General features: G+C 38.9%; 1 protein-coding gene across 2 annotated transcripts in view; it reads right to left on the reverse strand.

Annotated features, from left to right (window-relative positions):
* The window catches only part of LOC108166738 (uncharacterized), a 32,074-nt gene extending 19,554 nt beyond the window's left edge, over positions 1-12,520 (reverse strand). The window contains exons 1-2 of one of the 2 annotated variants that reach the window (XM_017307641.1): positions 12,151-12,520; positions 10,969-12,090 (exon numbers count right to left, since the gene is read on the reverse strand). In XM_017307641.1, the coding sequence (XP_017163130.1) occupies positions 11,565-12,090; positions 12,151-12,224 (600 nt within the window). In that variant the 5' untranslated portion in view covers positions 12,225-12,520 and the 3' untranslated portion in view covers positions 10,969-11,564. Of the gene's footprint in view, positions 1-10,968 lie in introns of those variants that run through there. The other variant, XR_001777123.1, reaches the window with a different exon arrangement.
* Positions 12,521-14,544: the final 2,024 nt, after the last annotated feature.

Here is a 14,544-nt window from a genome sequence, read left to right on the forward strand (position 1 = left end):
AGACGGTTTGCCATGTTTTTGTGTGTGTCAGGCATTAAAGTTGTTAGCTTGGAGGGAGGACAGATCTGAAGAAAAAATATAGAGGAGATTAATAGAGATCCATGGGCATTGACCCAAACTTTGTATTTAAAGATCTGAGAAGCAAAAAATAGTAAAAGGCTGACCAAAGATTTAAAAGGCTTCAGTTGGACCATTGGTAAATGTCTCCATTGTTTGTGTGAGTGTTTCTGCAAAGATATCGACTGCAAAAGGTCACAAACACAAAAGTGCAAGAATACTTCAGCATTGATATAAAGTGATAAAACCCCTCCGTGTATAAATGCTCCTGTTTTGTTGCTCATTTGTAAAACCACACATTCCCGAAATGAAAAGAAGATGCGCTCTAAGCGTGGTCACTGTGCTGAAAATCCACAACCGGTGACGGGCAGATGGTCCAAATGATTCTCAAATCTGGCTGAACATCCTGCCTGTAATTCTGTTCCCATAAAAGTCCTTTTTAAAAATTAGATCAATCAAATTTACCAAGCTTCTATAGCCAAAATACTTCAGAGTCAAATGTGAGTTCCAAGCTGCAGAGGCAGAAACAGCAGGGATTGTGATGAAGTGTGTACAGTTATTTTTAGTAAAATGTTGCTTTTCTGCTTCTTGCCTATATTTGAAGCTAATGTCACCTCAAGCCACCTTGAATATATAAAATATTATTATATCACAGTAAAGTAGTTCTTTCCATATGTTTTCCAACAAAGCGCATTCTTCTTTGGGACACACAACACACAAGGTAGCAGTGTATTTTGAGGTGTCACCCAGGTGTGCCTCTAATTTAGTCAGGTGCTGTGGATTAACCTACCAAAAGCTTGCAAAGCTATGGAATCATTATCTGGGCTTTCCAAAATTATTTAAATTATACATTTTTTTATAAAATTATAGTGACACAGGCATTGGAGATTTGGGCCAAATTAAGACTATTGCACCTAGAAGTGGCTACTTCCTTGTTGCAAGAGGCCATACCTATTCTGAAGTCAGCAACTGATGTGATTAATGGGACCAATATCAGAGATGTCAGTGCTGGCAAATGAGAAAGAGACTACTCACCTACATTAGCATTGGTTAGGCTAGAGGTTAGCATGCCAAGGCTGGTCACCCATTGGATTGCCTTCTTACTCTACTGTCCATAAGCAAAGAAAGGCTGGCATTAGCATTGGGGAGTCTAATGAGTAGCATGTCTAGGATGGTCAACAGCTTTAGACACATAGTTTTTTCTTTAAAGAAAACTTTTAAAAAAATGCTTGGCATAAATATCTGTAAGTGGCATATGTTACTGACATGTTTTCTTTTGATACATTTTACTGTAATTCAACATTACTCCAAGTGTTGGCTATTGATTGCAGTTCAAGTTTTAGGAAATGTCTTAAGGGCAACTCCAAATAATTTTTCACTACCTCAACCGTCTTCAATCTGCTCTACTTTAAAAACTTCACTAGTTAGGTTACGTTGATAAAAGACCGCCGTCTGGAAATTGCCGGTATTTTTGGATGTTGATCATGGAAAAGTTCCAACTATAGACGATACTGCCAAGACACCTTAAGTCTACTGTTGTCATGCCAGGGCACTTAGATGGTGCTGTGATTTTAGAACGCATGCTGTTTTGACCTTTAGCTGCCACCTCACTAGTTTCCAGTTTGTTTAGAAAACAGTAACCTGTCTCCATTGAACCAAGTGTTCAGGTAAGACACGTATAACCATTACGTGTCTTACGTGTCTTTTCCATGATCAGAACTTGTGTTAGATTGAACAGGTTAAGTAGCATAACACAGCACAATGCTATCCGCCATTCTTTGGTTATCTGCCCCTGCATGTGTAGAACAAATGTATGCTTTCACATCTGTGGAGCACTTCACAGCTCCTGCCAGGTCATTACTATAAAAGTGAAAATAACACCTACTGGTAAAAATATTAAATAAAATAAGTAAAATGTACTATACAAGATACAGATTAAATGAAATCTGCATCAGTATGTATTGATAAATCTGTTTAAAAGGTTCGATGTTTTGAACCTTGTGTTGAATAAATGTCTTCTGAATCAGATTTTCCTGGAATATGATGGATAACTCAAAGGAAATCCCAACCACGGCTTATTCTCTATTGTCTGCTGTTGTCTGGCAAACGTAGAGAAATCAATAGTTCATTGTTTACCAGAGAAAATGTGAGCGGTTTCTTTCTGCTGGTGGTGAGGCAGGCTGAATAATGGCACCATATTTTATTTGCAATAGTTTATTTGGTAACACTTTATTTGAAGATGGGTGAATAAGACTGACATGACACTGTCATAAACATGACATAACACCTGTCATGAACAGGAATAAGCCTTCATGAATATTTATGACTGTTGTCATAAAGCATAATTCCGTAAATTATGACACTTTTAATACAAAGTTGACATTATTAAAAATGTCTTCATGACAACTTGACATTAACCAAGAAATCATTACTGATATAAATGTGTTATAAAGGTATTACTGATTGCACTTTAAAAATTAAGGTAACTATGTTATTAAAGGTAAAGTTTAAACAGGTGTTATGTTATGTTTATGAAAGTGTCATGACAGTCTTATTCACCCCCCTTCAAATAAAGTGTTACCGTTTATTTTTAGCATTTAGACCCCCCTCTTTTAACCAGACTAAACTATAATAAATGGACTGAACTTGCTTTTGAGTCCATGAATCATTAAATTCATTCTTATGCTGCAAGTCATTTTTAAGTTTAGATTTTATAACTTTCATGGTAGTGTGATGATCTGGGCTGCTTTGCTGCTTCAGTGCCTGGACAACTTGCTGTAATTAAGGAACCATGAATTGTGTTCTCTGTTAGAAAAGTCTGACGGAGAACGTCAGCGCTTCAGTTTATGACCTTATGTCATACAACAGGAAATTTATTCAACAAGCTCTACCACAAGCTCATCTCCTAAACAAAAGGAAGACTTTAAAGTGACCTAGTCAAAGTCTAAGTTTAAATTGCATTGAGATGCTGTGGCGGGACCTTAAACAGGCCATTCATGCTTGAGCAACCCCCAGTCTTAACATCAATCATATTTAAATATGATTCTAATAAAGGCAATCGTAAAAATAAACTCGTCAAAAATCTGCCCACATACCAAACTTCTGGAAAAGTTAGGAAACTTTTGACAGTGACAAAACATGGCGTGAATAGTGCTTCGGCGGAGTTTGTACCCGTGTGCGTATTTGTCCTGTTGAGGTGCCGGACATGGGCCGAAGACAAATGATTGCCAAAATGTCATTCAGAGATGACGCCGCGAAAGATGCCCGAGGCATTTGAAACGTTTTCATTTCATCCAATTAAGACTCCCGGCCAACCAAAGTGGCATTTTTCGATTATTGTTCACCTCTGATTCACCTTTTTGGTTCCGCCTGAGGTTTAATAAAAAGTCCCTTATTGCATCCCTGAAGGGAAACAGATGGTGAATGGGTCCGGAGTTATGACTGATCAAATGCGAAAGGACAGATGCACAATGTGCTTCGTCTGTTCGCTTTGTGTTGAGTTATTTTTTAGCTCCATCTGCTGGACGAGAAGCAATCATTTCATTTTTGGGGGGGTTGCCTTGATAACTTTGGCCTAGAAGTACTTATGGGTTCATACAGAGAGGAAAACAACACAGATTTTTAAAAAAGAAACGATTTTGGTGTTATTTGCCGATATTTATTAGGAACTCTTTGCATATTGTGTCATCTAGTGACACAATATGCAATATATAAAGTCACCACACCAGCAAGTCCATCTCTTAATAGCTAAGCACAGTATGAAGGTTTTGGAGGGGGCCTAGTCAAAGTCTAACCTAAACGTTAATTTCCAGTGTGCCTGAATTAAGATGCAAAGAAGAGTGAACAAAAAAAAAAGCAAAAACAGATGTAAGTTCATCCAAAGTTCAACTGTTTGCTCTTCAGAGGGCAGAATATTCCAAAATTGTACTCAAGTAAGACTACCTGTATTGCAACGTATTGCAACTCAAGTAAAAGTAAAAAGTAGCAAATCAAGAAATTACTCAAGTAAGAGCAAAAAAGTATTTGGTTAAAAAGTCTACTCAGGTATTGAGTAACTGATTAAATTGCCAATCACAATCAGACAGACCAAAATATAAAGTGGAAATGTTGATGTTTTAAGGACCAAAATGACAATATTTCATATAAAATAACAAAATCAGGCAAAAGAAAAAAAATTCCAAATCAGTTTGTTTCAATAAAAAAATCGTATATAACTAACAAAAACTACAGGTGTCTATCTGGTGAAGTTTTGTTTAAAACATGCTTTTCTTTCAGTAGCGATTTACTTGAGTATCACTACTCAAGTAAGAGTAGCGATACTTCATAATAGAATTATTCAAGTAAAAGTAAAAAGTACAGCGTAGTAAAAGTAAGTTTTTTCTAAAAAGTTACTCAAGTAAATGTAATTGAATAAATTACAACCAGTGACAGTTTAAACGTAGGCCGATGATGAATATTTGACAGAATGCTAGCTAATGTTAAAACAGCAAGATAATGGCAGGTAACCATGGCAACTGGAGACAATTTAAAGGCATACCACAGTGTTAATGAACAAATAATCCTTCTTATTTGAGCACATTATACTTTGAAAAATGTGAAGATCAGGAAAATGTCCTCATGTTCCACAAAAGACCTCAATTTTTTGGTGAAAATGGTTAATGAACCTCTATAAGTTACATACAAGTATATACACACGCACACACACACGCACGCGCACACACAAGCGCATGTTTGTCTCGCTGTCTTTGCGGAGGCTTTCCATTGACTTCCATTCATTTATTTCTACAGCCTAACTCCAACCAAAACTCAGTTCATACCTTGGTCCTAAACCTTATCCCTAACCCAAAAACGGCTTCTTTGGGAGCAGTGAGTCCCCACAATGTAATAAGAGCCAGGAAAATTGTGCCCACAATGCAACAAATACAGAATACACACCACACACACCAGGCTTCTAGTGGCTTTGATGAACCAGTGATGACTGTGATCCATCTCCCTTTAATCACAACTTCCACAGAGCAACTCATTTGTTCTGAATGTCAGACTGCATTGAGACAGAAGAACAAAACTGGATTTCACATGCCAACTATCTTGGTCTTTCCAGCAACACAGGTAAAAAAAAAATGGCTGAAGACAGTAGTGACCAACGTGTGCCTAATAAGCTTGCTAGCATTTTGAATGAAAAAACTTCTGATGACAGGATGCATGAGACTGGAGAAAGAAAATATAGAACTTAAAACAGATTGTTGAAAGTCTCAGTAGAAAGATAGAGCGCTGCAAGTCTAGTGGAAGTGCTTGCAGGTGACCATATCTGCAAGCAAAATATGATATACTGGCAAGTAAGGTAAGGTAAGGTAATTGTATTTATATAGCACATTTTCAGCAACAAAGCAATTCAAAGTGCTTTACAATAGTTAAAAGGAAATACAAACAAAAAGCAAGTGAAAACGATGCACACCAGGCACAGCGCGTGTCTCTTCGTGCAGCGCATGAGGAGACAGAGCATGAATACATGGACATGAGAAATGCTGTGCATTGTTTAGAAATGGTCCAACAATCTCTCAATGTCTGTTGAATACGCAGTTACAGGAACAATGAAATGACTGTTTGACTTGTTATTTTCTGGGGAACAAAATTCAACTCAAACCGTTGAACCACTGACTTCTATTCATTTCTACAACCTAACCCCAACCAAAACTCAGTTCACACTTTGGACTACCCCTAACCCAAAAACAGCATTTCTTATTTGGGAGCAGTGACTCCCACCAATGTAATATGTGCCAGGAAAATGGTGCCCACAATGCAACAAATACAGAATACACACCACACACACCAGGCTTCTAGTGGCTTTGATGGAACCAGTGATGACTGTGATCCATCTCCCTTTAATCACAACTTCCACAGAGCAACTCATTTGTTCTGAATGTCAGACTGCAATTGAGACAGAAGAACAAAACTGGATGTCATATTCCAACAATCTTGGACTTTCCAGCAACACAGGTAAAAAAAAAAAAATAGCTGAAGACAGTAGTGACCAACGTGTGGCTGATAAGCTTGCTAGCATTTTGAATGAAGAAACTTCTGATGGCAGGCTGCATGAGAGACTGGAGAAAGAAAATATAGAACTTCAACAGATTGTTGAAAGTCTCCATAGAAAGTTCAAGCTCGCCAAGCCTCACGGAAGTGCTTGCAGGCAACCAGACCTGCAAGCAAAATATGATATGCTGGCAAGTGAAAACGATGCACTCCATGCACAGCTTGTGTCTTTTTGTGTAACGCATGAGGAGACAGAGCAAGCTGCAGTGCATTGTTTGGAAATGGTCTGACCCAATCTCCGTCACTATCGTATATGCAAGAGCAACGAGGTGACTGTTTGATTTGTTATTTTCTGGGGAACAAAATTCAGCTCAAACCGTTGAACAGAATCAACCGGCGGACATTTCCCAACAAAACAGGTCAGACATGAGAGCTCCAGTGCATTGTTTGGAAATGGTCCAACAATCTCTGGGAAGATGACTCCAGGAGCTTTGGACGGACTTGAAGAAGGTACAGCTGACTATGTGGCAGAATAATATATTTGCCACCTGTAACCCAGGTTGAAATAGCCTCTTCATAAAAATATTAATAAATTAGATAAATAGGAAGTAAATAAATAGGAAAATAAATAGGGAATTAATCAATCTTAAAACTGTTAAAAATAAAAAAATAAAAAAAGAGCAACAATTAGAGACATTATAATTGCTGTAATTGATTTTTGATATTTTAATTGATTAGAGAAGCTGTATAAACCCGTTTTACTTTGTCAGCGAACTCTCTTATTCTGAAGGGTCACATTTATGTATAACCTATGTGACTAGTTTCAGCCAATCGGGTTGCTGAAACTAGTCAGCAACGGTTGCTAGTCAGCAATCGAGAGGAGAGGCAGAGAGCGTAAAGCAAGCAGAAAGCACAGAAGAAAATGGGATTGTGCTGAAAAGAAAGAAAAGACAGATAAGAGAAGTTGACCACTCATAGCTGACTTGATGTCCAAGACGAGTTTTTTTTTTATTTTTTTTTAGAAGGAGCTTTTCGCTTCTTTTTTTTCACCCTGACTGCGCTCGGGATCATTTTTTGTGTGTTGTGGAACTGGAGTTGAAAGTGTATTTTGTTTCTTCCGTTTTTGTTTTTTTTATAATGTATTTGTTAAACATTTATTTAATTTAAATGGAAAGCTGAAGCGGAGGCTGATCAGCGGAGGCGTTGGCTGTTGCTCTTGGTGCCAACAGCAAGCCAACTGAAAGTCAGCAGGAGTAACGGCTGATCCGCTGAAGCTAACAGCCGCTCTTGTCAACAGAAATTCAACGGCTTATCAACAGAGGAGCTAACTGTTGCTAACTGTCGCTCTTTGTTGGCAACGGGCCCTTTTTGTCCTTTTGTTTTTTTTTTTTCGTTCGGCTGGGATTTGGACTAAGGAGTCTCGGATCATCACTGAGATGATCCGAGACTCCTTAGAACGAGATGGCGTTCTCCTTAGGAACGCCATCTCGTTCCTAAGGAGAACGAGATGGCGAGCCAACCCGGAGCTTAATGACCATCCAGTAGGAGCTACGCCCTCTGCTGGCCATTGCCAACCCCGCAACTGGGTATGACCTGCCTATGTTGTGCGCATTAGCAGTGGGGTCACCGAAACAGAATTAACTGTTCGATCATCGAAGGAAACAAGACATCAATCTGAAGCAGTTTGACCTGTCTTTGCTGAATTGTTCTGCTGTGTTTTGTTGTTTTGCTGGTGTTGTTTTTTTTTCCCCCTAACCTCTTATGGGAAACACCAAAGAACTAAAATAGATTAAACAGATTAAAACAAACTGTAAATTAAAATAGATAAATAGTATTAACTAGAACTTAAATAGAACTATAACCTAGGTAAAATAAATAGTATCCTTAATTTAGATTTATAAAAYATTCTGAAAGAAACTGGAAACTATTTTTGGAATCTGTGTCATTGTGTGTTAATTGTGTAACATTTTTGTTGTTTATTTTTTTATTGTTCTTTCAACAAATAATAAGCCGGCTGTTTTACCTACATTTTCTTTGGTCTGTGGTCATTAATAGAAAATCCACTTCTCACTACTCCAGTAGCCGAACCTAGCTCTGGTCTTATTACGAGTGGATTAACCGTTTGGAAATGGTCCAACAATCTCTGGGAAGACGACTCCAGGAGCTTTGGACGGACTTGAAGAAGGTACAGCTGACTATGTGGCAGAATAACATATTCGCCACCAAAGACAAAAAATATGTATTTTTTTTACTTTTCTGCAAAATTCACCAACTGCGCAATTCTTGTTGAGTAGTTAGTAGCATAAGATAAATAGTGTTTCAAAAGAGCAGAATAAATCTTATGTTTTTTGAACAATAACAATATTTGTTGCTAATCTGTTGCTAAGAGATGAGCTCATTTTCTGGTAACGAATTGCCACGAAGTATAAATTAGATTTTTACTTTAGCAAAATTTACCAACTATAAATTTCTTCTGTCTAAGCAGATAAGCAGTATTTCAAAAGAGCTTATGTTGTATAAAGAATAATTCATTTGATGTTAAGAGATTAGCATTTTTTTCTGTTAACAAACTGCCACAAAGTGTAAATCAGATTTTTACTTTTGTGTTCAATGTCTGTTTAATAATGCATTTTACCAACAATGACAATTTTTTTTTTTCACTTTTATGAGAAATTCACCAACTGCACAATTCTTAAGTAGTTAGCAGCGTAAGATAAGTAATGTTTCAAAAGAGCAGTAGAAATCTTATGTTTTTTTTAAACAATAACAATAATTGTTAATCTGTTGCTAAGAGACCAGCGTGTTTTCTGGTAACCAAGTGCCACGTAGTAAACATCTGATTTTTCCTTGTGCAAAATTTACCAACTGTAAATTTCTTGTGTATAAGCAGTATTTCAAAAGACCTTATGGTCAAACTATAACCTTACTTGTTAATAATTTGATGTTAAGAGATGAGAATTTTTTTCATAGTAACGAACTGTCACGAAGTATAAATTGATTTTTATTTTTGTGTTGAATGTCTGTTAAATAACATTTACCACCAATATTAAAAAAAAAACATCTTCACTTCTCTGAAAAATTAACCAACTACACAGTTATTGTTGAGAAGTATCAGATAAGCAGTATTTCAAAAGAGCTTGTTTTATAATTAATATTATTTTATTACTTGTTAATAATTTTGTGGTAAGAGATGAGCGTTTTTATTCTCGCAACGAACTTTTACTTTTGCGTTGAATGCTGAATGGCAGCATTTAGGCTAATATTAGCATTTTGGCTCCTTTTAGCTTATATGTATAGTGTTTACGCGGTTCACTTTTCCCGGTCTCACTGCTTCGCGGATTTTTTTGTGCAGTTTTTCACACAGTGCATTGTGTTCTGCGTCCTGATTGGCCAAACAGTCTCTGCGCTTCTTCTCCATCTGCAAATAACGTTACGCTATTTTACAGCTTGGCCATTAAGGAGATAAAAACTGAAACTTTGAATGCCTGCTGGAAAAAAGCTGGCCAGAGGCAGCACAAAAGATCCATCGCTCTGTCGTAGATACAGCTGTGAATGTCGCAAGACAGCTTGGAGGAGACGCTTTAATGGGCTCTTTGCACCTACGGCGTTGACGTCACATCTCCAGGAGCTAATGCAGCTCACTCGTTTCTGCTTTGAGTTACCATGACGGCTAGAAAAGACTAATTCGTATTTCAGACGCATTAAAAGCAATACTATGAACATTGTTGTCTTCCTAATATAATGGGCTTTTAAGTTTTTATTAATTTCCAAGCGATCCTGAATTAAGAAGATGGTGGCTTGCAGTGGTGGGAAGTATCGAAGTACAAGTACGTCGTTACTGTACTTAAGTACAATTTTCGTGTATCTGTACTTTACTTAAGTWGATTTAATAATGGGTACTTTCTACTTTTACTCCACTACATTTTACAGTAAGTATCTGTACTTTCTACTTCACTACATTTCTACAAAAGTGTCGCGTTACTCGTTACATCCAAGTCGCGTTGCTCTTTTTGTCCGTTAAAATGTGAAGTTCAGGGACTTTAAGGYGGCGCCGTAAAATCCAAGCAATCAAGTGACTTACGTGTCTGTTGTCACCCATCGGCTCCACCTTTACTCGCGCGGAGCTCCAAGACATGCGCAGTGGTTTCCTCTGATTTATGCAGCGCTATTATATTACTGACGATTATATTAGCAGAGCTATTATATCGTCAGTAATATAATAGCTCTGCATAAATCATAGATATGGCGACATGTAAAATCAGCAGCGCTTCGCTTTCACAGACGGTGGGGACTTAGTCCAACTTTTAGCATCACTTGGAAGGAAAGCTTAAAGAAAGGTAAGCTTCGTGGACGTGTTGCTAGCAAAGCTAGCTGTACTGAGACACATGTTGTATCTGCAATGAAAAAATGTTGTCACTCATGCATTGAATTATTGTGTGGAGGTGTTGACTGAGGTCGCACATATGGGACAACGCTGGTACCAAAGTGCAATAAAGTGGTATGATATTCCAGAACAATCAGATTCTTCTGGACGGATCTTTACTGATTAAATTTATTTCAGCTCTAAGTAATTAATATCTAGGTGTTTTATGGGAATGTGGGTCTTTCAGATCAATTCGAGAAGCAATTTTGATAGGTAAAAGTTATTTTTTTGTGTGTCACGTCCACTTAGGAACCAACACTGATTGACCCGACGAGGGTCCCCGTTGTCAATCAGTGTTGCTTCCTAAGTGGACAGTTTGATTTCACAAAAGTTTGATTTACTTGGAGTTATATTGTGTTGTTTAAGTGTTCCCTTTATTTTTTTGAGCAGTATATGTATATATCTATATCTATATATATATATATATATATATAGACACTAGCAGTGGAGCAAATACCTGCCGGCGGCAGAGCAGGAACCGGGAGGCCAATGGGACCCATGACGAGGCTCCGGAAGTCCGACGAGACACACAAAAAACCCTTGAGGTCGGCCGAGAGACCAAAGGGAYTCGCCACAAAGCCCTGGAGGTCAGTCCGGAGACCAGCGAGTCTGATTGTCTAGTGACGAAGGAGACCTGAGTTCGATGGCGTTAAGTTTCCATAGCACCCCAGTCCTGCGGGCCTCAAGCTCTCCTGCCAACATCTTTGAAGTGATTAACTCTTCCGCCATCAGCCCCCAAGTGTCAAGCTCCTGACACTGCAATCCTGCTGTCCTCAAGCTTTTCTGCAACCAATAATCAAGTATGAAGCCTGGAGCCCTCATGACGCTTCTTTATTTAGACGTACTAAAGTTCAACCCAATACCTCAGTGTGCCTGTTGTGTACATTTTCACAAATGTATTGGTGAAGCCCCTGACCACATGTCTGAATACAGATGGCTGCTCCTGTGGCGTGTCTGAAAGAGACTGACTGTCTTCGGGTGTTTCCAATTCAGATGGCTGCTGGTTCTGCTGCTCCTCTCTGTCCCTCAACCTTTGGCTCAGCTGTTCCACTTAAAGCTGCAGATCGGTATTTATACGCTCCAAGGCAGTGTTTTCCTCCTCCAATATGGTATTTTCCTGCTCCAAGGTTGTGATATTCTTCTTCAAGGTTGTGATATTCTTCTTCAAGGTGGTGATTTTCTTCTGCAAGGTGGCTTTACGATTCCACAAGTGGGAATTCTCCCGCATCAAGATATTGCTTGCCTCCGCTAAGCGCTCGAAGTCCTGTTCAAGGGCGCGTAATTCCCTCAAATGTTCACGGTGATCGTCCTGCTCACGGAACATTGTCTGCTCCAGCGTGTCGCTCCTCAGCTTGTCAGTCGTGCTTTTTCGCTCCAAGTCTTCGTTTTTGTGCTGAAAGATGTCGCTCATTTTCTCATAAATTGTGCTCTGCTGCCTCAAGGTCGTGTTCTCCTGCATCAGGGTTGCGATTGTCAGCTCCAAGGTGGTGTTTGCTTCACTCTTGCTTTTTAGCTCTTCATCTTTTTCACGTAGAGCTTGTTCCATGTTGGTAATTTGACTCTTCATGTCCTCTATCGTTTTATTGAGTGTCTGTATCTCAAGCGATATCACGCTGACTCTTTTCAAGATTCGTTCCAGCTTCTCTGCCTCTCTAGGAAAGGTCGGTTGTGGTTCCTTCTGAGAAGACATTGCGGTGCTGCTCTCACTCATTCTTGATGCTTTGTCTGATCAACTCAAAAAACTGCTCAATCTATTTCTCTGTTAGGAATTGCCTTTTTTCCTCTTTGTGACATCAATTCTCTTTGTGAATAAAGTAACAAAGTTCAAATGGATAATGAAATAAAGAAAAAATAGCTCCAACAACTTTTATTCTGCCTTTTCTCGCTCTGTGTGTTGGTATTACACACGACCCGTTGCCATGGCAACCGACGAAAAACAGCTCAAGAGAGCAGAGACTACTGATCAGGGAAATCAACACAAAAAACAAACATTTCCCACACAAAATAGTAGCAAAAACACTAAAACAGAACATCCAGTATATTGCATTATGCTGTCAGGCTAAATGTCTATATTATGATTATTAATAAGTTTTCGCCTGAGCACAGCGGCGGTTGATTAGCTGATTTAAACAGCTGCTCTACTGATGACGTGGTGGGCGGGTTGACCTGTTTTAGTGCTAACGGAACCAAAACACACCGAACTGCGCAGCACATGCTAAGGTTGTCAAAGTCAGTAGCAGGCTAATAACAGTTAGGCTAGTATAACTGACCCACTGCTCACTTGTTCAATCTTTTCTTTAAATTAAAACGTTTTCCTTACCTGTTAAATCCGAAGTCCTTATTACCATTATCTATGGTTGAACTAACTGCTAAACATTGCATCCGTTGTTCTGATTCTTTGCGTGATTGTAGTATTTTCCTGACCACCGATATTTCTGACTCAATGGACAGAAATGGCGCATGTGTGACTTACGATAAATCACATAATGTCCAGTCCAGTAACATGTATATCCATCAATGCTGCCTCGCGCTCTGTCCTTCTCTCACTTCCCGCTACGAAGTGCGAGAGGTTACATTGTGTTGCATTCAATGTTGTCGGGGAAAAAAGAGTTTCATGCGCTTAATGTCCGATTTGCCAAAACTATTTATCGAATTCATTGTCGCTAGCTGGGGTGGCAACAGAGGTAGCAAGGCTCTCGTTTGGGGTGGCAACTGCCACCCCGCTAGTCAGCGAATGTATAACGTATAACGAATGTATAATGTATAACGCCCCTGCTTGTCAGCGAATGTATAACGAGGCGTACATCTTAAAACCGTTCTCCAGCTTACTTATTGGGGCTTCGGATTGATGTACAAACCTTGGCCAAGCCCTGCAAGCACCTAGTGTAAAATCTGAAAACAGGTTTTGCTCTTTGGTTTCATATTGTAATATTAATTATGCTGTGTAATAATTGTAAAAAATAAAGGTAACTACTTCACGGATTTTGCCTATCACGAGTTCTTTTCAGAACGCAACCCCCGCGAAAAACAAGGCTTCACTGTACACCAATTTTAACATACTGAATGGAGAAGGTCCATGTTGCTCAACATGCTTGTGACTCTCCACATGCTAATGAGTACACTGTAGCATTGATGCTAATTTTTAGCTGGGTTCTGTTGAGACGCTTTACCAAGGTCGAGAAAGAGTCACACGCTGTTAGACAAAAGGCCCATAGTAAAAAGTTACATGTTTGATTCTGTTAGACACCAAGGTCCATTTCTCACGAAAAAGAAACGTTTTCCCAGGCCACAGAGACATGGTGTGTTTTCAGGGAGTGTCCTCAGTCCATATAATCAGCTACCCTCCTCTTTCGCCTCAGACGCTGCACAGACTTTTTTAGAAACTCTTCTCGGATGTAATGGTTAAAGCGTCTCCTTTCAGCGCTGAAAGTGAATAAAATAAGCAAAGTCTGAATGCTTTTCTTGGCTGATTTTATGCTCCGTGTGTCAATACAAATTATGATTCATCGATCGGGATTTCCATTCCCAACAGTTCCAACCGACGGGCACACTTTGGCAGGCCCTGTTTAAACGTCTTCATCAATTTTCTAGTTATACATCTCATATGCTGTCAGCTCTAATTACTGCACAACAATATTTTGGGACTTTTAGCCCACAAAATAATAAAAACAATTTAAAAAAGAGAAAAGTCTAACTGCTTCCATTGTATTAACAAAGGCCTTCTGGTAAATGCTCGAAAGCTTCCAACCAGACTGAATAAACTCGCCACAATCACTTACCCCAACTCCATCTCCCAGCCCTGTTTGTGAGCTGTGGCTTCTGTGCATTCATTCATCCAATTCAGTGGAAGTTCTGTCAAATTCCCCGTCTATTGGTCAATTAAACAAAGAAAGAAAAAAGCATCTTTTAGAATGCAGTGATATCGACCCAATAAACTATTCCAAATGCCTTGACAGATTCTCACCTGTTCGCGATAACTTTGTTTGGATTCAGGCGACACGTTTTCATTAAATTTGAACATTTATTTAAAA

The sequence above is a fragment of the Poecilia reticulata genome, linkage group LG11 (genome assembly GCF_000633615.1).
Source record: "Poecilia reticulata strain Guanapo linkage group LG11, Guppy_female_1.0+MT, whole genome shotgun sequence".
Classification (NCBI taxonomy): domain Eukaryota; kingdom Metazoa; phylum Chordata; class Actinopteri; order Cyprinodontiformes; family Poeciliidae; genus Poecilia; species Poecilia reticulata.